The sequence below is a fragment of the Nelumbo nucifera genome, chromosome 4 (genome assembly GCF_055504915.1).
Source record: "Nelumbo nucifera cultivar China Antique chromosome 4, China Antique-T2T, whole genome shotgun sequence".
NCBI lineage: Eukaryota > Viridiplantae > Streptophyta > Magnoliopsida > Proteales > Nelumbonaceae > Nelumbo > Nelumbo nucifera.
The window spans coordinates 3,912,155-3,935,685 of NC_142652.1; the positions used below are offsets into that span (position 1 = coordinate 3,912,155).

At 37.3% G+C, this 23,531-nt stretch overlaps 1 protein-coding gene across 5 annotated transcripts; it reads left to right on the forward strand.

Moving 5' to 3' along the window:
* The first annotated feature begins 388 nt into the window (after positions 1–388).
* On the forward strand, positions 389–23,340 carry LOC104591794 (uncharacterized). Of its 5 annotated transcripts, none has more exons than XM_088903606.1 (9): positions 391–756; positions 3,279–3,327; positions 3,648–3,889; positions 9,320–9,539; positions 11,321–11,440; positions 11,553–11,709; positions 20,554–20,693; positions 20,821–20,856; positions 22,312–23,340. In XM_088903606.1, the coding sequence occupies exons 3-9, from the start codon at positions 3,837–3,839 to the stop codon at positions 23,149–23,151; spliced, it is 1,566 nt and encodes a 521-aa protein (XP_088759732.1). In that variant the 5' UTR covers positions 391–756; positions 3,279–3,327; positions 3,648–3,836; the 3' UTR covers positions 23,152–23,340. The 5 variants fall into 5 exon arrangements, with proteins under 5 accessions (XP_010249122.1, XP_088759732.1, XP_088759731.1 ...); XM_088903605.1 differs by having other exon boundaries at positions 3,648–3,735; positions 9,292–9,539; positions 11,559–11,709; XM_010250821.2 differs by having other exon boundaries at positions 392–756; positions 3,648–3,735; positions 9,292–9,539.
* The last annotated feature ends 191 nt before the right edge of the window (positions 23,341–23,531 follow it).

Consider the following 23,531-nt stretch of genomic DNA (forward strand, 5'->3'; position numbering starts at 1 on the left):
AATAAACATTATATTATTTATATATTTTATATAATATATAAAATACATATTATGTATTTTATAAAATATATAATGCTGAATCGGACCGAGTCGGGCTCGGGCCGAGCTTTTTCGACAAATCCCGACCCAGCCCGAAACACAGTCAGGCTTACTGTGTTAGGCCCAAGGTCAGGCCCGCAGGCCTAATTACATGATCAAGCCCGACCGGAGTGCGGGCCGGGCTACTCGGCCCATGAACAGGTCTAGGTGGAATGAGCACCATGAACTGCTATGCTATTTGTACTAGAATTTGCACTGGTATGCTATTTGTACTAGAATTTGTACTAATGCAAAATGAACTGCAAATAAACAGGGCCTCATTGTTTGTATCACGTTCACCATCGTACTAGAAGTTTAGAAGTGATAGTGGAACAAGAGACATAAAATTCACACGTTAGGAATAGATTCTTTCTTCTTCCCATGAATCCCATCTATGTTTTTCTTCGGCTTCAACAACTCCGAAGTCCGAAAAACAACATATGGTTGGAGATTGCCCAACCATGAAATTCCATTCTCTCTCTCCATCATATGAAGTGAAGAAAGGAAAAAAAAAACATTAAATATTTTCCAACAAAACCCTAAGTAAACCCTAATACTGCTCGGTCGTTTCTCCAAAAGTCTCGAAGCAGAAGCACATGAATGAAAAACCCACGCCGGTTATCTTTCGTAGCAGTCGGTTGTCGTCGTATTTTTCTTCGGTTGCATTCCCTTTGACAGGTTAGATTCGTAGGCTCTCTCTTCCTTTTTCGAGATAAGGTCTCGATATCTAGACTATAGGGTTTTACTGCGAATTCTGGACTTGTTATCTTTTTGTCTATAATTGTGGAATATGGAACGGAACTCTTTAGGGTTTTATCTTTATTGGATTCACTATATTTCCTTTTGTAATGTTGCATGAATATAATATACTTGAAGTCTCATCTGGCATGGTAAGATGAATTGATTTGACTTGACAAGTAACTATATTTGCAGCTTCTTTCTCAATCTGGCATTTTCTATCTGCTGCTTACTGTCGTTAACTGTTCTCTTCTAGGCACATCAACGGAAAAAAAATTGCTATAGACGATATAATAGTAATATCATGCCTTTGTTTTTCTCATTTCATGGTTGCCAATTAGGGTCATGTGCAATGGTAAGACTATGTGGTGGTTTGAACTCACCGTTAGTACCTGACCAAACATTTCTATGGGGATCCTTTTGCTTGTGCGGAAAGTATATAACTATTTGACATTTTGGTGTTCATATGCCTGTCTTGTGCTTCTCCTTTGAAGGTAATGTCTATTAAGAGCATAGAAATGAAGACCCCATCTCCATTATTTTCATCTTTCTTCCTCCGGTAGCAGTAAGTTCTTTCTCAGTCTGCATCCAATGCCACTGATTAAGAAGGAAAAGAAATATGATCAGCTCTGGAAATAATGCTACCTTCTTAGCCTTAATCCCAAAGAAGCTGGATAAGTTGGACATAGAGAAAGCATATGATTTGGTGGATTGGTTATTCATCCTAGAGGTTATGATGACACGGTGCATTCTTGGATCTCTGTCCATGTAACACCTCTTGATTTGCAAAAGCTTCGAACCCACTTCCTTTCCACCTTTGCTAATTTTATTTCCTGTAGCGTTACAATAACTAGTTTTTCTCTCCTTAACAAGTCCTTAATCACCCTTCTTGCACTACCCTGCCCTCCTACATTCCAACTTATGATCTTTATAACTTCTCTTAGAAAACCCTACCCTTGTTCTTACAACTACCTACTTAGGGCCTTTTCTTCTATTCCCCCCTCCAGTAATTCAATATCACCCTCAACACTATAGATTAGTTTCTCAACCTCTGACCTCTTCTTTATTCTGTTATTCTTCTCTTCACTCTTCATAACACAGACTCTCATCTTTTCAGCTCCTCTTATTTCTTGATCCATCTTATCTGCTCCCTTATCCACTGGAGCAATGTTTTTGAACTGTCGTTGACCCGGACGGTCGGACCGTTTGGCCCGGAAACCGTCCAAGAAACCGGTTCTGTTTCACCCCTAACCCGTTCCTGGGTCAAAAACCGTTGACTGTCAGAAACCACTGACCCGGGCGGTCGAACCATCGATTCGTTTGACCCAGACAGCGATTCTTAGTTTAAGAAAGTTGCAGAGAGGAGAGAAAACACACGAACTCAGATCTGAGATCCAACACAAAGAGAGAGAGAGAGAAGCCTACAGACTTGTAGAGAAATCGATCTCAGATCTGCGTCTGTTGCCGCTGCCGTCACCGTTATCATCGCCGGTGAGCGTCGAATCATCCTCCTCCTCTTCCTTCTTCTTCCCTCCTTCCCTCCTTCCTTTCATATCTCTTCTTTTCTTTTTTTCCTTTCTCCTTCCTTTCTTTCTTTCTTTCTTTTCTTCTTTCTCAGCCGACAACAGTCTCTTCTCCAGTTCTCCTTTCTCATATAAATATTTGCCCTAATGCAAACTGTCCAAACCGTTTGACCCAGACAGTCGAACCGCTGACCCGGAAATCGGTAGCTAGAACAGTTCCGTTTCTGGGTCGGTTTTTAAATCCTTGCACTGGAGTGGACTACCTCATTCTTACCCTGTCCCAGGATTCCCCTCCCTTTTTTTTGATAAGTTCCCTTCCTTCCTATTTTCTTGGCCTTTAACTTGGACCCTCCCTTCTTCTGTTAATCCTTCATTTTATTTTAGATACCCAAAAAATTCACAAAAGGGGTTTTCTGGATAGCTTTTGAATTTGTGAATTGTCCGAGCTTGGAAGAAACTAAGCACTCAGATCAAACAGCGAACTAACCAGCAGATGGGTCACAGTCTGGGTTGACCAGTTTAAACGTTTGGTCTATACTAGTTCTCTGGATCTTTGAGTGTTCCTCTTGCATTTCTATATTATTACTTTGCCCATGTTTTAATCTTGACTTTGCATTTACTGTGTTCATCTATGTATTGGAAGTTAAACAAAAATAGTTTGTAATGCAAACTCTATTTTCTATTTCTTAGTTAAAATCCAGAGACATGTTTTTAGATATTCTACATCTTTCAGACACAATGGTTGGGGCAAGGCTTAGATGATAATGACAACACCTTTCAGACAAAGTGTTCTGTTATTACTGCTTATACACCTGTCTTTCTATTTAATTTGCTCTTCTTTCATGACTATTGTGGTATATTTCTTATTATAGTCACATGCTAGTTTTCCCAGATGGAGTGAAGTCTCTAATAATGCTTATGTTGTACTCTAATGCTCAGTTGCAGGGTTCATTTTAAAGCATATACCAACAAAGGCCTATCTTCTGAGGTAAGCGGTCAGGGCGCATTTTCTTACGAATTTCAATAGGTTCCTTTTGTACATTATCATATTCAAAAACAAAGGTTGGATATGAAGTCTTTTAGTTTGAATGCCTAAAATGTTCTGAAGCTGTACATCTGATCATCAATGAAATTCTTGGCCAGGCTTGATGATTTGGTTCTTGTTTCTGTTTGAATCGATAATTATGCATACATGTCATTTATTACCTTTTTAATCTTTCACATTTGTATCATTCTTTGATGCAATGCTTCAAACATATAGTTTAACTTTCATGTTTCTTATTGCCTTTTTCTCTTGCATGCTGGCAGAAACTTGACGCCATGAATGGAACATTTAATGGTCAGATTTTGGTGGAAAAGCTAGCCAAACTTAACAACTCACAGCAGAGCATAGAGAGTATCCACATGTGTTTTGGAAATAGTAGATAGTGTTCTCTCTCTCTCCTATCTAGTAGAAGGCTAACCAGTTGGTTGGTACCATTGTTGAAAGAGTTCATCATGCTCTATTGGATGAGTTATTCAATAAGGAGTTCCCACACTGAACTCCATTGGTACTTTTGTTACTTAATTTTCATCTTATATGATTGCTTTACCAATATTTGTGTTTTTTATCAAGTTAATAAAATCTTTTGATGTAGACATGGGAAAAGGGAATGAAGCCATGACAAATGAAAGCAAGTTTCTCTCAATTTCTCTTTCTTTCTTGTTTGATCATTAAAACATCAATCAGTCCAAACTCTTCCCCATTTCTATGACTTACAATCTTCTCCTAGTTCATTGCAATTAGAGAATCTAGATCTCTTTCTTTTTTGAACATTAGCAGATCAATGTTGTTAATTGATCTTCTGGTCAACTTGAATGATGTGTTCAAGTTACAGGTTAGAAGTCTAGCTTCTCTGATATAGTGTATGTATTTCCAAGGAGTGTCTATCTAACCCCTCATCCCATCCTATGTTCACTTGTGGGTCTCCTTCAACCTCCAGCCCAGAAGGATTTAAGTTGGAGGCATGCCTCCGTCCATGTAATAGAGAGAAAAGCACTTCCCTTATGAACTTACCTTCCCCATATACACCATTAGTATACTAAATCTCCTTCATTATTTAGAAAGTTTCATGTATGCCTGATCTATCTGGGTTCCTATGTTGCACTTATCAAAGTTGGGAACTTTAAAGAATTCAGTTTCTCTCATGGTTCTAAATACACCACTAGTATACAATATCCCCTTCATTATTGGCAAGACGTATCTTAGCAATAGGTTTACTTGATCTAAAGGTTAAAGATTTGCCTTCATTAGTGTTGTGGGGATTTTGAGGACTATCCCCTGTTGTGTAGCTCATTTTCCTAACATACACACAAAGGGGGAGATTTACTCAAAAGTCAATATTGGTAACAGAGACGCCATCATTACTCAAAATCTCACCACTCCATTCTCTTGTTATTTTTTTATCAGTCTCCATGCTCTTGTTATTACAAAAGGAAAATAATTAATGGGACTTTGTCTCTTCTCTGGTGAGTGATTGAGACAACCCTCTTTCATGTCCCTAACCCCAAACAGAAACCCTTTCACTTCACATCCCTAACCCTATAAGGCAGTGGTCTTCTTGGCTCTATTTATAGGCGAAGGGGAAATCAGGAAGGCTAATGGAATGAATGTATGAATGTATGAGTGTATGAATGATTGAATGAATGATCCCCTTGTTCGAAGGAAGGGCCTCTATTTATAGGCAAAGGTGAAGGCCTATACGTGCATGGAATGAGGAATTTCAGAACTTTCCTAAGGGGGTTAAACTCAAATCCCTAGGCTGATTCAATGGGGACATGTGTTGGATTGCAGAGTAGGGACCAACTACTGGCCTTTGCAAGCTGTTGTTGTCACCCTTTCACAATCTTACCACATGCCACATGTGGGAAGCTTTTGCAGGGTGTGCGTGCTGTATGGCGTTTCTTGCTTTTCTGTCCGTGGGTATGCACAAGCTTCTCCCATGGTCATAGCTATCTGTCAATCACTATAGTGGCCGGCTACAACTAGTGGCTTTGCTTTTATTGAAATGCCTTAGTAGATAACCATGGCTCTTTTAGAGGTGAGCATGCTTGTGTATGTCTGTGGTTTAAGATATTCTTTTGCATTACCATGTGCATATGTGAGTCCATCCTCTCAAAAATCGAAAGCCTTTTTTGCAATTCTCACCTTCCAATCCATCTTCAAGGCTCACAACATATGAATTTATCAAGTTCCTCAATGTTGGTTTCTGCTGTTATCACTGATGGAAAGACTGCAGTTAGCTGTTATTTTCTTCTCTTTTGCATTGCCACTGCCAATTATTGGCCGAAGCCTATCATCTTTGATAGTTTGATTCTTCATGTATGTTTTTTTTTCTTTTTTCCCCATTATAGCTGAGGAAAAAACTCAATATTCAGTAGCAGAGCATGCAATGTTTGTTCATCTCTATCTCCGATTGTCTTCCTTTCATTATAGGCTGGATACCCTTCCTAATCCCTCCCCTCTCTCTCTCTCTCTCTCTCTCTCTCTCTCTTCATGTTCCTTTGATGCTTTTTTTAATTTCTCGTCTGTCCCATTTATCTTCCACTTTCGCCACAAATTGTTTTGGTTTTATGCCCATTTGTCAACAAAATCATAGAAAAAATAGATGTGCACAAATCAGTTACCTACTAAAAGATGGGTTGAGCCCAAACTGATTTAAAAACCTAACCAAATCGATTTGAATTTGGTTTGGTTCGGTTCAGTTAATGGAAATAGCTAAACCGAAATTTTGGTTATGTTCTAAAACCAGTCTGAACTAAACTGAACCAACCAAATGAATGCCCCTACTCAACAATGATTTTTTTTTTTTAAGTTTTCTAGAAAGTTGAAATTGAAACTTAATGTCACTTCTCTTGTACTGTAAATTGGGGTGGGGTGGGAGGAGTTAAAAAATTTCTTGGTTTGTCTAGGTTGTGGTAACAGTAGTCTGATTTCACAATTGGGTTGTGTCAAATAGAACTTACTGAAATCCAGTTAATTTTTAATCTTATCCAAGTTATCAACGCAAATAACTTGTCATCTTATCCATCTGGATTAGACATTTCTCCAGACTGGATATTGTTATTTTAAGCAATCCAAACAATTTTTCACTTGGTTAGATGGATAGGGTCATCTAATTTGTTTGCCCCATTTATGGTCCATTTGGTAGGAGTCTCCTCATGCTTATAGTAAAATTGTTAACCTTGTCCATCTTGTTAAGTTAGATTAATTATCATGAAACTCTTGCCTCTTTTGTGGCTCTGTCTACCTGTTAATATGGAGCTTTGGTTTAGAAAAAAAGATTACTTGATTGACTAATGGGGTCATATTTTGTGGAATCAAATGAGTTTATGCAGTTCCAGTGTTCTTTTGACCATTTTCCCTATCACCACAGACGAGCCATCTGTTCAAGATGGTTCTAGAGAAGCAGAGGTTTAGCCCCTTTGTTGTTACCTTGCAGATATATGGTATTGGCATCAACCTTACAGTGTGATGCCAATTAGTCAACTGACTGGTCAGTTGATTCTCATAAAAAAAAAACTGACTACTCAGTTGAGATCAAGGTTTGATGTATCGAACTACCGATATGATACCCCGTGTTGTATTGTATCGGCAGGGTTCTGATACACCTTTTTAAAGGTATTTTCAGGAATCCTTTTGTTTTATTTATTAAATGATATATATAAATAATTTTGAAAAAACTAAAAAAAATAAAAAGTGAATAGTTTAAAGCACTGATACGCACTTGCTGATACATAGAGGTGTATCGATACTTTGAACCACGGTTCAGTCATAAAAAAAAACCTGACTAGTCAGTTGAGGGCCAGATTAAATGCATCACTCACTAGTTGGTCAACACTCATGTTGTGGTTATCTAGGATGAATAAGTATCAACTAGGTCAACTAGTCAATTAATGATTAGGTAACCTATTCAACCACAAAATCATTTTAAATATTTATTTGGTTGTTTTCCTATTATTTGAAACAATATAGGGTCTTTGTATGTTGGTATACTCATGAGGTTGCTTTAAGTATTTGTGATAGAACATGATTGGATGATTGTATATAAAATAGAAAAAAAGGCATAAAATAAAAGAAGGTAGTGGATGAATTCTTTTAGCTTCTTCCAAACAGTGGTGTGTTGATATGGAGTTGCCACAAACATGCAACACATTGGGTAGTTGAGGGTGTACTCTTTTTGGTAAACAAAGGCTTTTATTCCCTATCCGGCCTAACTTCTTACATGGTTGCAATCTATATCAGCTTATTTATGAGATTGCATCAATATCATAAATTTAGAGCATTTATTTTTTTTCATTAACTAGTTAGTGCCAAGGCCCCAACTAGTCAGCTCATCAACTAGAGAGGCTAAAAAGAACAGTCAATTCCTCACCACATTGATAATACTGAACCCCTGGTGTAGTCATTGTTGAAGAGCATTAGATAAAGGAGATAGAGTGATTATTGTGTGTATATTTTGCGTCTGTGTAGTATTATTTATATCACCCTTTGAAGAAAAAGAAAAAAAGAGAAAGGGATTCACTCCTGACATCCAATTTCTTTATGTGGATCTTATATTGTTATTCTCAAGTGATATATTATTACATCTCAAAGGGTCCAGCAGAATTGTTCACTTTGCAGTGTTGGAGGTGAGTCAATCCCACATCTCCACAATTGCAAGTTCTAGGAGAACCAACCTATGAACTTTTTTCATCAAATTATTTGGGAGGCAAATAGGCCTCCAAATAATTGTTCTAGGATTCATGGTTGCTGCTTGCTATGGAACCTTGGAACCTAGGAAATTGTTCTAGGGTTTATGGTTTTTATTCAAAAAAATCCATTGCCTAGGTGGCTAGGTGATAAGGCATTCCCCTGTTGCCTAGCCTCACTCAATGCCTTGAAAAGTATACCTCTAGGGTTCACTCCCTTGCTTTTACAATCAACAAATCAAAAGATAGCCTTAACATGTGGAACAATGAGTTTGCATGGTCACAACACTTTCTTTTGACCCTCCAATAAAACATAATATGCTATTAATCAAATGAAAAACCAATTCACCCAGTGAGTGCTTGTCTGATTAATTTGGTTTCAATATGTGCACATGGTCACAACACTTATGACCTGCGAATTAAATAAAGACATGTTATTAATCAAATGAAAAGCCATAGTATCCAGTGAGTGCATCCTGGTGTTGCTACTCCAAATGACACAATAACAACCTGCTAACATATGAAAAAATAGAGATTCTACCTTACTATGACAATTTAATAATACCAGGTAGCATAACATGTTGAACGATGAGTGCACGACCACAACACTTTCATGTGACCTTTTACTGAAATACAAGCATGCTATCAATCAAATGAAAAACCAACTCACTGAATGAGTGCAAGCTTGGGATCTATCAAAAAAATGAGTGCAAGCTTGGTATCCAGTGAGTGCATCCTGGTGTTGCTACTCCAAATGACACAATAACAACCTGCTAACATATGAAAAAATAGAGATTCTACCTTACTATGACAATTTAATAATACTAGGTAGCATAACATGTTGAACGATGAGTGCACGACCACAACACTTTCATGTGACCTTTTACTGAAATACAAGCATGCTATCAATCAAATGAAAAACCAACTCACTGAATGAGTGCAAGCTTGGGATCTATCAAAAAAATGAGTGCAAGCTTGGGTGATTTGGTTTCAATGAGTTCACATGGTCACAACACTTTTTTTGCAATCCTACAATAAAACACAGAAATGCTGACAATCAAACGAAAGTGTTCCTTTCTTTTCTTTTCTCTCTTGAAAAGAATTCACAATAACCTTTCTGCAATTTGAGTTCTACATTTAGGTCAACAGTGTTTTTAATTCATTTCATGTTCATGTCCATATCTCTTGGTGTTACCTAGTTGTTATGCTTAACAGAGTGAAGCTTTATCCCACTGGTGTATCTTTCACAGGAAGAAAGCAAAACAAGTTGTTGAAACATGGGAGAGACAATTCCATTGTTCCCCTCGAGAGCAGCGGTTGTCTTTCCTGTATCTTGCAAATGATATTTTGCAAAATAGTAGGCGAAAGGGTTCAGAGTTTGTTGGTGAATTTTGGAAGGTTCTTCCAGATGCTCTTAGGGATGTAATTGAAAGTGGGGATGAGTTTGGGAGAAATGCTGCACTGAGACTGGTATGATAAAATGCACTTTTTTATTCTTTTATTTTCATGTGTCAGCAATGTTGCTTAAGTGGATCTTTTGTATTCCAATTCTTGTTTTGAATCAGGAGTTTTTCCCCATGTAGTAGAGCACTATTCTGGAAAAATATTAGAATTCGTAAGCTAGAGCATGGAACTTTGAAGAACTACCACAGTTCCTAAATGATGGAGCTTTGAAGAACTACCATAGTTTCTAAAGAACCTTAGAGGTAGTGCTGCAAACACTTCCAACCAGGTTAATCAAATTAAGATTTCTGGGTTCTGTTAAGCTTGGTTCTTTGGGATAGGGGTTATGAAAATAGCATTCATATTTCCATTGGTCACTCGATCATAGAATTCCATGGCAGCTTGACAATTCTAATGTTTTCTTTTGCAGCATTCTTGAACTCTGTATCATACGAAGAGCTAGAGTCTATAGTCATTTCCTTATTAGCGATCCATTAAGTAGCAGAAGCCACTGAAACCCATCATCCTGTGGGAACAGTATACTAGTTTTTATTCTTAGTTGATATCACAGGGTATCGAGTATGGAACTTATTTAGCATAAACTTGCTTGAACTTGATTTGTTGTGCAGTAGGAATTGAAAAAGATCTCTCTTTTTTTTGATAATCAAAAATAGAAAAGGATTTCTTGATCAAGGTGCCCTTTCTAGCATAAATTTGGCATAAGTGTACAGTGGAATCGCCAAGTCATAGGTGTGTACTTGAAGTATGAGCTTAAACCAGAAATTCTAAGGATTCAAAGAATTCTTTGTTAAGAGATATAAATCCATCTTGCAGCACAATCTGGAACATTGTGTGGAGGACCCACCAACAAGGGAGATATTATGACTGACACAATGACCCGTTGCATGCTGTAAGATGGATTTTTACCTGCATACACTTTGTTTTTTTTTTAAGTCTCTATGTGTATTCTTAGCATAGATTGAGGAGGATGTCACCCATAGAATGAACAGGATGGGATAAATGGAGTGCACCCGGAATTTTGTGTTATAGGAAAATATCACTCGGTTAAAAGGAAAACATTATAGAACAGTTTAAAGGCCAACAATTTTGTATGGAGCAGAGTGTTGGGAAGTTGAGAAACATCTATGAACAAGTGTGGCACAAATGTGGATGTTGTGATGGATGAGTAGTAAAAGTAGAAAAGGATAGAATCAAAATTAACTTATTTGATATAACCTAGGAGTAGCTTCATTAGGTGATAAAATGAGGGAAAGTAGACTAAGGTTGTTTGGACAAGTGCAGAGAAGACCATCTACAGCACCTGTAAGAAGTGATCTGTTGGAAGTTAAGGGGCTAGGAGAACTAGGGGCAGACCAAGGACATAGGTTGAAGTAGTGAGAAATGATTTAAAGGGTCCATAGTTCAAAAATGGATATGACACTGAATACAATGGAATGGAAGAACAATATCCATGTAGCTGACCATATTGTTGGAACAAGGATTAAATGATGGTGATGATTTGTGTATCCTTAGCATATTTCTTTGATGACATTATCTTGTTAATAATGTCTATACAATAATATGTTTTGCTCTTTTCTGTGCTATCTGCGAAAACCCTACCAGCTACCTATTTCTATTCTTATATCTATGTTTGTCCACCTTTCTTATTTGTTCATAAAAAAGTTAGTCTTTGCAGTTTTGTCTTCCTTACCATTTGGTAGTTAATGGGTTTAATTGGCTATAGCATAACCAGTGTTTTTGCCCCTCTTCTGTTTGTTTATTGCTACATTCTCCATGTTTTGACCCAGATTGATATATGGGAAGAGAGAAAAGTTTTTGGTTCCCGGGGGCAAATTCTCAAGGAAGAGCTTGTGGGAAGGAACTTGGAAAACAACAATAGAAGTGGGAAAAGTTCAGCCTTCAAACTGGTCAGTAGCTTTATCCATATGAGAATATTATGTGTTTCTAGGGGTGATGCATATTATTATTGCTGTTGTTATTGTTATTATCATATTTGTTGGTTTTGTTTTTGTCAACCAGAAACAGTCCATTGATGATACACTGGAAAAAATAATTTCGAGTTATGAAGTTGTTTATGATGGCTCTGTGGATGAAGAAGCTCTGTTCAGCAAATGCAGGACTGCTATTAGTAGTGTTGAGAAAGCAGAGAAGGAATTTGGCAGCAATTATTGCTCGGGTATTGCTTAAGTTGGTCAAATTGTTTACTTCTGTTCTTTTGAATCATTCTCTTGATTAGGAAACATACTCTTGTTGGGTGTTCCTAAATGTGGTGTTCTATGACATTTTTATCTTGCTAGGCATGCATTGTTGCATAAAACTAGTTTTGAAGATAATTATTTTCATTGAACTCCTTTTTACTATTATAAAAAAGTACGAGGTGCTTTCACATCTATTGCGATAAAAGCCTGACCAAAGGTATTTCAGTGGCAGCCACATAATTATCAAAAGCCCAAATTCTAAAATTTTCTTTACTTGATTTATCCATTTATCTCACAATATATCCTGATATATTGCAAGAAAATGTAAACTATCAACCAATATACCATAGTATTAGCTATTTTTGGAAGCTTGTTTAGTGGGAAGATTCCTTGACTTAGATCTTAACGAAATTGATGTGGAAGCATGGGCGATAATTGAGTGGAGAAAGAAAGGTTTGCAAAGGGTAAGAGTGTTATATGCAGGTTTATTTCTGTTTATGTTCATGAGAAAAGAAGAGATAGAAGATGTTTTGAAGGAAGAAGCTAGAGGAAAATACAGTTAATTTAGAGCTGAGATTGGGAAGATGGTATCCCATGATAGGGCAAGTGAAAAACACTTAAGGAAGAAGCTTTGTTTAGCATATATGGGATTCTGCTGCATGCATGGTGTGTTCTCTCAAGTCCATCGGAGAAGCCTATGGTAAAGGAAGTATGATTTTCGCAACAAAGGATGGGATTACCTTTGATGTGCAAGAGTTCTGGTGGAAATGGAGAACATGCAAATAATATCTTCAAAGTTAGATTTGTTCTTCGTAGGTGACACTTTCGAAGTCAAGATTGTTATAGAAGGTGAGTATCCCACCTTTGAGGTTAGAATGACACTAGAGGAGTTGCATGATGGTTTAGGAAGGGGATGGGAGGTAGAGAAGATGAAAATGTGTAATAGGGCAAAGGAAATTGAAACGTTAGGGGGAGGTAGTGGTGTAATGTAGGCCAGGCCGGGCTAGCATGACCCACGTTTTGTGAGCTGCATACATTGTAGTGGGTTGTGCTGGGCTGGCCTGTGGGCCTGGTGGGCTGTGCCTTCTTGGCACGAATTCCCCCAAGAGAGAAGCCAGGAATGGCCCAAGGGTTTTTTTTTTTGGGTCAGATCACATGTCAACACGATTTTTTAAGAAAAATTGAAAAAAATCTTCAAACTTTATTCCATATTAAATAATAAAATGAAATTGAAAAAATTACAATAAAATAGTATAGTAAAATTGAAAATAAAAATTTGTATGCACACACACACCCACCCACCCACTTGGGCCATGCCAGGCCCGTGGGCCATAAGCCCTTGTCCCAACTCGGACTTGGGTGTTGTATTGTGCCAAGCATGGGTTGTCACTGTAGCTGGCTGGTCGTGCCGATGTGGCATAATCCGTTTTACATCTCTAGGGGGAGGAGGAGACAAGAGAAGGAAGATGAAATGTCTAAGGGGAAGGGCAAGGAGGTAATTTCAAGGGAGAGAGGAGGGGTTTTTCGAGGGGGGAAATATATTCAGCATGTACAACCAGGAACTATACATCAGAATGTGTTTTGGTTTTAGTGAATGGGAGTTGGCCCATTATAATATTGGGCTGACTGACTAAGTGGTGGGATGCAGTGGGAATGCGAGAAGTGTAATCTGGCTCGAGCTAATATCACATATGGTTTGAATGGTCTAGTCATCTAGAAGGGGGTCCGACTCATTCCAAAGAAAAGTTAAATGGGCTTGGGTCATTACTAAGCAAGGAAGGTAAAAAGAATAGGGCTTGGAAAGGGGAGGAGTATGTGTGGTGTTAATGAGATATATTCACAATGACAAAGATGCAAAGGAGAAATGGAAGGTCTCGAAGGATAAATGAGGCAAGTTCAAGATACTGATAAAGAGGATGGACTTTGGGTAATGAGGATCAGAAAACCCTGATGGGGACAACGGCTGCACTACATCAGGCTCCAAGCATATTCAGGTGGAAGAAAGTGACATCTTTGTCCTGTGATAAAGGAGGCAAGTTCAAGATATTGATAAAGAGGAAGATGGACTAGGTACGTTGAACAAATTAGAAGACTTGAACAATCAAAGATCTTCAAAGTGGTGAAAGGGTAAATGACAAGGTTGGAAATCTTTGAGATTTGAATTGGGAATTGTGGGGAAGCGAATTAGGAAAAAGGAAGGTAGGGGCGGTGGTGGAAGAGGGTGGGGAGGTGGCGACATTAATAGGGGAAATTGAAGAGGGGTTGCAGGAGAAAAATGGAGATTCTTAGGAGCAAGTTCCGGCAAGTGAGTTAAGGGTGGTTTTAAAAGGAGAAAGGGTACTAGAGAAGGGTGGGGCGAGTGAGGTGGGAAATACAACTCTACTTAAATAGGTGAGGGAGCCTTTCGAGTTCCAAGCAATGTTTTGAAAATCATAATTGTTTCGTAAATCGTAGAGAAAATTGAATTGCAAATCGTAAGATTTTTTCAATTTTTACAAACTTGTCAAAAAAATTGACTATAGATATGTTAAAAGGTTAAATATATATAGAAAAGTTATCTTGTCCCGTCTTTAATCCATATCTACCATATATGTACCTAAAACAATAGAAGCCCAAGATGATATAATCAAGTTTGACTTGAAAATCAAATAAATTCACATACAATGACTCATTGACCTATATATGATGCAAAATAAAGTCAATGATGGCCTTAAATAATGTTAATAAATCATTTTCTAGTAAGTGCTTTAAAACAAGTGTCCCTTGATAAAACTAAATATGAACATAAAAATGACAAAGTAGAAAGTTAATTTTTAATTGAATTTATTTGAATCACAATGAACCCTTGGAATCATGTAAATAGTATGATTTATGAATCAAATCATAGGATTCAAACAAAAATCTTTTTTTTTTTTTGCAGAAAAGGATTCAAACATAAGATTTGAATTGAGGCCTTTGGGGTTTGTGATTCAAATCATGAATTGTATCATAAATCATAAGATTTTGAAAACATTGGTTCCAGAGAAGGTGATTCTAACTCAAGATGGATAGAAGAGCAAGTCACGAAAGTCAAGATTTTTATTGTAGTAGGAGAAGGAACTTTGGTGTTGACAAAAGAAAGAGAGGAGGAACAATAGGTGGGTAGGAGATGGAATTTCATGACACATTTCAGAGGAGGTGGAAGAGCCAACAAAATAAGAAAGAGAGGGAGGACAAGATTGAGGGAACTAATAAGAGGTTATATTAGGAGAAAAAAGAAAACTATAGAATGAAACATTTGATAGAGGTTGAAGATGCAGAGGAGGAGATTTAAGGAGGAGCGCAAGGGAGAGTTGTGGCATTAGATGAAATGCATGAAGTACAAGGAAGTCTAGATTTGGAGTTTGTGGCAAATAGGAGGTAGAGATAAGAGACATGGATATATAACTTTCATGGGTTAAACGAAGTGCCAACTCTTTTAATGATGATTTAGCTAAACAAGGGGTCAATAGGGATTCTCATTTTTGGGCTCAGTTGTAATTGTAATATGTATCTTTAGTAGTTTTCTTCTTGAATCGGTGGCTGAGTCTTTAGGTCTTCCTCTTGGAGCCAACCCTAAGGAGAGCACATTTTGGGCCCCGGTTTTAGAAAAGTTTGAGAAAAGGTTAGCCTCGTGGAAAAGGAACTATATTTCTTCAGGGGGTAGAGTTACCTTATTGAGAGCTTCCTTAGCAAATCTGCCGATTTATTATTTCTCTGTGTTTAGGATTCCAGTTAGGGAAGCCAAGAAACTAGAGAAATTAAGGAGAAATTTTTTGTGGGAGCCAGGGGAGGAAAAAAAGGATCACTTTTTTTTTTATGAATGAAAAAAAAAGGATCACTTGATAAATTGGGGAATAGTGTGTAGGAGGAAAGAGGAAGATGGATTGTGACTGGGCAATTTAGTTTTGAAGAATAAAGCACTCCTAGGAAAGAGATGGTTCCTAGAACAGGAGAGACTTTGGCATGAGGTGATAGCTAGCATACATGGCAGTTTGGGCAATTTAGAGTATTCTTCCTCCTTTCCTCAACTATATTAGGTATGATGTCAATTTTGGTACTTCTGTTTTGTTCTGGGAAGACATATGGGTGGGCAATTCTGCCCTTAAGGACAGCTTCCCTTCTCTCTATTCCATTTCTTGCTACAAGGGTAAAATAATTTCTAATTTTCTCCCATCACCTAATTCTCCATCTTCTTTGAGTGGGGACTTTGGGTTTCGTAGGGGTTTGAGGGATCATGAACTATCTTATGTTTCAGACCTGTTGTCATTGCTTGAAAGTGTTTTTCTGGACCTTTCCAGTTCTGATGTGAGACTTTGGTCTCCAAACCCAAAAGGTTACTTCACATGTGCTTCCTTTTTCAAGTCCCTTTGCTCTCCCTCGGGACAAGTGGGGTTCCCAGCTAAGGAGATTTGGCCTAAACCTGTACCTCCTAAAATTACTATGTTCTGCTGGGTGGTTTTCTATAGGAAAATCAACACTTCAGATCTACTGCAGAAGAGAAGGCCTTCTATGTGTTTGTCTCCTAATTGGTGTGTACTTTGCAGGGCTAATGGTGAGGATTGCTCTCACTTACTTTTAACTTGTCCCTTTTCTGATGCTACTTGGGGTTGGATCTTTGCTTTGTTTGGTTGCAGATGGAATATGACCACAGCTATAGATCAGATACGGGGCGTATCATATCGGTATCGATAGGATAGGATACGGGATATGCTACGACTGGTACGATACAGGTCCAGTTGTGCGTATCGACAAGATACATATCAGTACCGGTGTGTATCGCACTATATCGGCCGATACAGACCGATACGTTGCGTTACACGCAGATACGTGCGCATCTCTTGTCTTGTTTATAAAATGCTCCTATGAAGATTTGAACTCAAGTCTCGGCACCCATGCTACTGCGTGCTACCATTCTAAGCCACTGCACTATCATTCAACGTGTAATATTAAGTGAAATAAAATACTCTTTATTAACTTTACCATTAACATGAACCTAGATAAATATATTGTTTATGTTCAATAATTCTAACTTAAAATAAAAATTAATATTAAAAATTACTATTTTATAAACATTAATGAAGCAAAAAAACTATCAAACTTACATTTATATCAAAAATTGTTTTTTACTCTCAATAAATTATACAAATAAAAATATTAATAATAGATAATTATTTTAGTTCTTAAATTTCATAAATTTGTACATTATATGTATCTTCAAATTTTAATATTTGTTTATAAATTATTCATTGATATTTTAATTTAGACTAAAATATAACATATTTATTACTTACAAAAATTAAAAAAAAAATGTTTACAAAATATTCAAGAATATACTATTAAATTAAATTTATCAAATTCACTAATTAATTTATATAAAAATGATTTGTTATTTCAGAAAAAAAAACTATAGAAAATAAAAATGTTAACAATGGAATCGTTACTTTAATAATTAAAAGTTATGAATTTCATATATGTATCTTAGAAATTTTAATAATTTTGATATACTTTTAGTTAAGATTAAAAGTAAAAATATGATAATAATATATGTATCTTAGAAAAATTATAAATTTCATATGATAGTAATTTTGATATTATCAAATATTTTAAAATTTAATATTTAATTGGCTTTTTTTGTTAATGTTGAAAAGTAAAAATAGAAAATAATTGCTATAGTAATTAAAATATAATAGTTGCATATGTTTTGTGTCTTGAACTTATATAATTTAACATAATAATGGTTTTGTGCATGTTTTACTTTGTAAAAACTATATAATATGAGTCTTGGGCTCTTGATTGTTGGATTATCAACAAAATTGTATGATATTTATGTATCTTGTTATATTAGTAACATATTTATTTATGTATTTATGCTTTATTTATGGCTATTTTGGCTTTTAAAATTAGTGTAATTGATGTAATTACAAAATTTGTATCATTTTTCTTAGCGTATCCATGTGTTTTCATATCTTTCGTCTGCATCCATGCGTTTCCAAAGCGTATCCGTATCCGTATCCAAACTGTCTGATATGATACCCGATACCGATACTTTGATCCTTGATATCTAGAATAGTCATCAATAAAAGTAATGAAATATTTATAGCCAAACTCTAATGGTAAAGTAACAGGGCCCCAAACATCAGAATAAACAATATGGAAAGGAAAATCGGACTAGCTTTGTTCTCCAACATGTAGAGACCATCCACCCATAGTTGTCAAGGCGCCTAGGCAAGCCTAGGTGACCACAGGGCTGGCGGCGCCAGCTATTTTTACTTTTATATTAGGGTGACCCAACTTATAATAAACAAGAGAGGAATTACAAGAGTGCCCCTGCGGCACTAGCTGATTTCAACATTTGGGTTGGCTATAAATGAAGTAAATTGTGTGACTGTCTATATGCTTATATACATACATACATTGTATTTATATACATAAAAGATAAAAAAAATTATATTTATGCTTTGAGGTTTATGCCTCTTCGGCGCTAACCACCTTGCTTCCGCCTTTATCCTTTTAATACCTAGTACATTATATATAATATATTATAAATATGTATATTATTATTAGAAATACTATATATATATATATAACTGAAAGTCGAAATGGTACCTTTGGTTCATAAAAATACTGAACTGAATTGGTCGTTCGGTTAACAAGATTTTTTATTCGGTTTCCTCGGTTCAGTTTTTCAGTTTTGAGAACCTCTACTTAAGCCCCCAACCTTGGTGGCAGCACGATTTGATCCAGGTCTATACTGCAACCAGTCAGATATCCTACTTACTGAGTCACCTTCAGTTGGTGAGGTGAGCAAAATATTGGGCTTATTATTTGTAGGAGGTGAGGGGTTTGCTAGAAGGGCGTTCAGGGAATTAGAAGAAAAAAGAGCATTGTACGGAAGAAGAGCGAAGAGGGGAGATAGGAAGGGAGGAGAGATTGCATTAAAAGAAAAAGAAAAGAAAAGAAACATATTTTGAATGATAGTTAATTGTTTGTAGATTGAATAATGGTCAGTTCTTGGATAATGGATGATGTGTGGTTTTGAGAGGCTGGTAGGGAGGGGTGTGTGATTGTTGATTAGGCACTTTGAAGTTGTACTTCAACTTTTATTGGGGGGGGTCTTTTTTCTCTTTCTTTGGGTGTTAACTTATCACCTCATCTTGTATTCTCTTTCCTCTTTTCTTTATATAAATTTTCTTTTTTTGTTTATTACCAGAAAATACCATAGTATGAATTGTGAATTCAAATTCTAATTGTGTTTTTTCATACTGAATTAAATTAAAAACATTTGAGTAAAAATGCAGTACTTACTGTTTTTCAGTATCATTAAAAACATTTCTCCAGCTGCAGGACTGTTGGATGAATTACTTTAATTAGCCTAAAGAGTAAAAGTGGTTAAAAGTGTTTTATCAGTTTTTTTTTTTTTTTTTGAAAACTTGAGGTTCAAATTTATAGTACCTTTTTTGAAGCGTAAGTTTTGTTTGCTTCTTTCAACTGGCCAACGAAAAGAGGAAGGATCATGTTGAGATGTGCAAGATCTGCTGTTTGCTGGACTATTTGGGAAGGAAGAAACACAAGAATCTTTTCAGACAAGGAAAGAATCTTAGAAAATGTGCTAGAAGTGATCCACATAAGGGTTGTACACTGGCCAAAAACTCTAGATTTGTTCAGACTTCTCAGTGGCTTTGCCAAGCTGAACTTTGATGGACTCTTCCCAGCTACAAAGTCTTCAAGTCCTATATGGACTCTTCCTCCTAGTGGCTTCGTCAAGCTGAACTTCGATGGCAGTAGTATTGGAAATCCAGGGCCCTTTGGAATTGGGGGAGTATTAAGAAATGAGCATGGGAATGTAATTGCTCTTTTCTCAGGCCCAATTGGAGCAGGTGACTCTCTTAGGACTGAAGTTCTGGCAGCTTTGGAAGGGTAAAAAGAGCTAAAGACTTGAATATTAGTAAGTTGATCATAGAAGGAAATTCTGAGCTAGTAGTGACTGGTCAGAGGAAGACAAAAATGGTCTCTGGAATTACAGCAATGAAAAGAGAAAGTTTAAGTGGCTGATGGACATTGATGTAAAATGTACTTCTGTGTTCTGGGCCCAGCTGTAACCGTAATTTATTTCCTTCGGGTGGCTTTTGGCCTCCTTGAGGAGTTAAGAAAGTTCAGCTCCCTTCTTTTGTTTTGCTTTTGGTGTCTCTAGATAGTTGAGTTAACTACTTGAGGAGACTGAGATCCTAAATCAGATTTGGTTTTAGAAAGCTATGGCCATTTTATTGGCACAGTCAGTGGATGATGGGATTATTAAGAATTTATCCAGTTGCTGCAACAAAAACTGATGTTAGATGTGCTGCCTCCTACAGAAATCTAATCTACTGCTACTACATCTCTTAGAAGGTTTCTTTTTTTTTTGGGGGGGGGGATGCTATTTTTGTTTGCTTGTGAATAAATATTGTTGGTTTGATTTAATAAGAATACTTCAGTGGAGATTATCCTTTCAATTAAATGAATATTTTAAGAAAACGGGTAATGCAACTTTGTAACTCACTTCATGTTGCCAAGTCAAATTCATAGGTCATTAAATCAATCTACTCATTCATTGAAGTTCATACACTTGAAATTTGTTGATCATGGAGCCCTTACTAGTTGAGGAAGATGATTGCATTGAGACTCCTTGTATTATTGGTAATATAAGTCTTACTTAGGGGTTTCACAATGTCATAATCATGGCTTTGACAATTATATTTCTCCTAGTCTTTCCATATGCTTATTCCAATCTCTGCTTTTTCAATTGTTGTCTTCTTGACGAACAGGGCAACTCGATGGATCTGGGTTCATAGAAGAGTTTCAGGGACAGCATGGTATTCTGAGAGAATGTATTGAACAACTGAGAGTGGCTGAATCATCAAGAGCAAATCTTGTATCTCATTTAAGGGAGGCTCTTAAGGAGCAGGTTGGCTTTCTAATGAACTATTTATCTTAAGAAGACTATTATGATGATAGGAACTGTTATTCCATTTTATATTTCTATATAAAATTTATTTTCTCTTTTAGGAGAACTGACAGGGATCTGTTTTCAGGAATTCAAGCTGGATCAAGTGCGTAATCAACTTAAGGTATGAGCTTTGTCATTAAAGATTATATAAACCGCAGTTATCTGATCAATGAGCTATGGTCTGAGAAATTTAAATGTTGATCCATATGTGTTTACAAGTTTTCATGCTGGCATACAGTAATGGGATTCCCTGCAAGCAAAAACTCTGCACACATTCTACAAGCTTGGGAATGCAGCTTCACATTGGGAACATTCCCCATACATGTATGGGGGATTTTCCCAATGTGCGGCTGGATATCTATATTCCCAGCTTCACAGAGTTTTTGCTTGCAGGAGATGCAGGCTCTATAGTAGGGGCTCATTTGCTGCTTTTGGCATTCGATGATATTGTTCTACATTGACCACTCGGTAGAAATACTGGACATCTGGCCTTGGTATGCAATTGAGCTGGAAAACATTTGTAGGAATAAATTCCATTCTCAACACGTATGGTTTGTTGTAAAATCTGACAAATTATAATGCTGATAAAAAGGTCCTTTCAGTCACTTTTATGATTATGTTGGTTTGATATCAACAAACCATTGAACTGCTGATAAAAAAAAGCCATTTAACAATAGTTGTGTTACCATTGAAAAGTTGAACCTAGAAGGGAGCTATGGTTGGTCAAGGTTCTGACACAGATAAACATAACTGTAAGCAGAAATTTGTGCTTTGTTGGTGGGTTTGAGTCTTTGCAGTGGTTGTCAACCTTACTAGGGTTGCTCAAGCCTTTGCAGTTGTAAGCAGTTCGACCACCATCCTTACCCTGGATTCTTCTCTTTTAAAACTAATAACCGTATTGGATAATTTTACAGAACTGAGGTTATAGTTGGTGCTACTATTAGCAAATTCATTATCTCGTTGATGTACATATCTTCAATCTGGACCTGAGTTTGCAGCCATTAGCCAAATTTTACCAATAAAAAAGGGTTGTTCGTCTGGATACTGGTTCTTAGGGGTGTCAATTGGACTGGATTTGGACCTATCCGATCCGGTCCAGTGTGAGTCCATTATAAATGGACCAGGTCCAATCTAGTCCAATGAATATTTTGGACCATTTTGGACCGGTCCAATTCAATGTCTGGACCATCCAATCTGTTCAAATTTGTTTTGATTTAGATTGGTTTCAACCCATACCTGATCCATTGACACCTATATTCTCATCTTTAATCAATGGAGCAGATATTGGCTTAATCCAACCCAATTCATTATAAATTTATTACAGATGGACCAGGTCCAATCCAATCTAATAAATATTTTGGACCGGAATAGTCCAATCCAATGTCTTGTTGGTCTGTCCAATCCATCCAAATTGATTTTGGACTGGACGGGGTCCAATCCAAAACCAGTCCATTGACAGCTTTACTGGTGCCTATATGCCATTTTCCATCCCTAGGTTAGTCATGGATATTGGCCATAAGTCAATCTGAGTAATCTGTGTTACTTATAATACATGTTCTTTTGTTGTGTTTCTCAGGTTGTTCAGTCTCGATGTGACCAGGCGGGCAACATCTGCCAACGAATACTAAATGCTGATGGTAGGCAGTTGCTAGCTGAGCAAAGGATTAAGGAAACAAACACCTCTGAGGCACCTCCAAGTTTCATTCCAGAAAATGCAGCGTCTTGTGGGGATAAAGAACAATCTGCACCTGTCATGTATGCACAACAGGGATCTTTCCCTGAAAAGCCTGCGCACATCGAAGAAGACCCCCGTAAGTCTGCGGCAGCAGCTGTGGCAGCAAAACTTGCTGCTTCAACTTCATCAGCTCAGATGCTCAGTTTCGTGCTTTCCTCTCTGGCATCAGAGGGTGTAATTAGCAACCCACTAAGTGAATCTTCCAGTGATTATCCTCCAGAAAAGAGACCTAAACTTGAGAGTGGTGCATCTTCTTATGGAGCACCTCAACATGCTCAACCACCGCTCCCACCTTTTCCACATCCTGAGTCTCTCCAAAACATGGTTGCTGTTACCTCCCAGCCATCAACTCCCCATCAACAGCTTCCTTCGTCGTCATCTCCAATCTCACATCCAGGTCCTTCCATGCAGCAGCCTCCACTACCACCATTACCACCTTTGCCTCCACCTCCAGCTGCTCAATTCATGCAGACAGTTGGATCCATGACAAGTGTACAATACAGCTATGGTACAGCCCCGCAAAGGCCACCATCTATGCCTGGCTATGCAATGGTAGGGGTACCTGTTACAGGTGGGCTTTCCCACCCATCTCATTCTTACCAAAATTTTCAGGTATCAGAAGGTGGATTCTATAGCCAGCCGCCCTTGCAATCGACAACGCCATCCATTTCACGTCCATAGATGCCGAGGTCTTCAGGGGTATCTGGCGGAAATTCATGTCAGACATGGTTTGTCTTTTTACTGAGGAACGGTGTTGATTCTAATCTGGTAGTTGGGGATTGGGAGTTCTTATAACACTAGTACATATTTGTATATTAACTTATATCTTCAACCATCTTCACCTTTATAAAGTTTATTTCTTTGTGGGTATTTCCAGCTGACTGGTTCTCGAACAATTCTAGCGTTTGCTTTCCTTCAGTACACGGTACACTGTAGATGATGTATTGCCTGATTTTGCCAAACAAGTTCACTTAAACTACAGTTAAGTGATAATGTTCTGGAGAATCTGCCACTGTTCCGACTTCCGAGAGTTGATGGTTGAAAGTTGAATTTGGATGGTT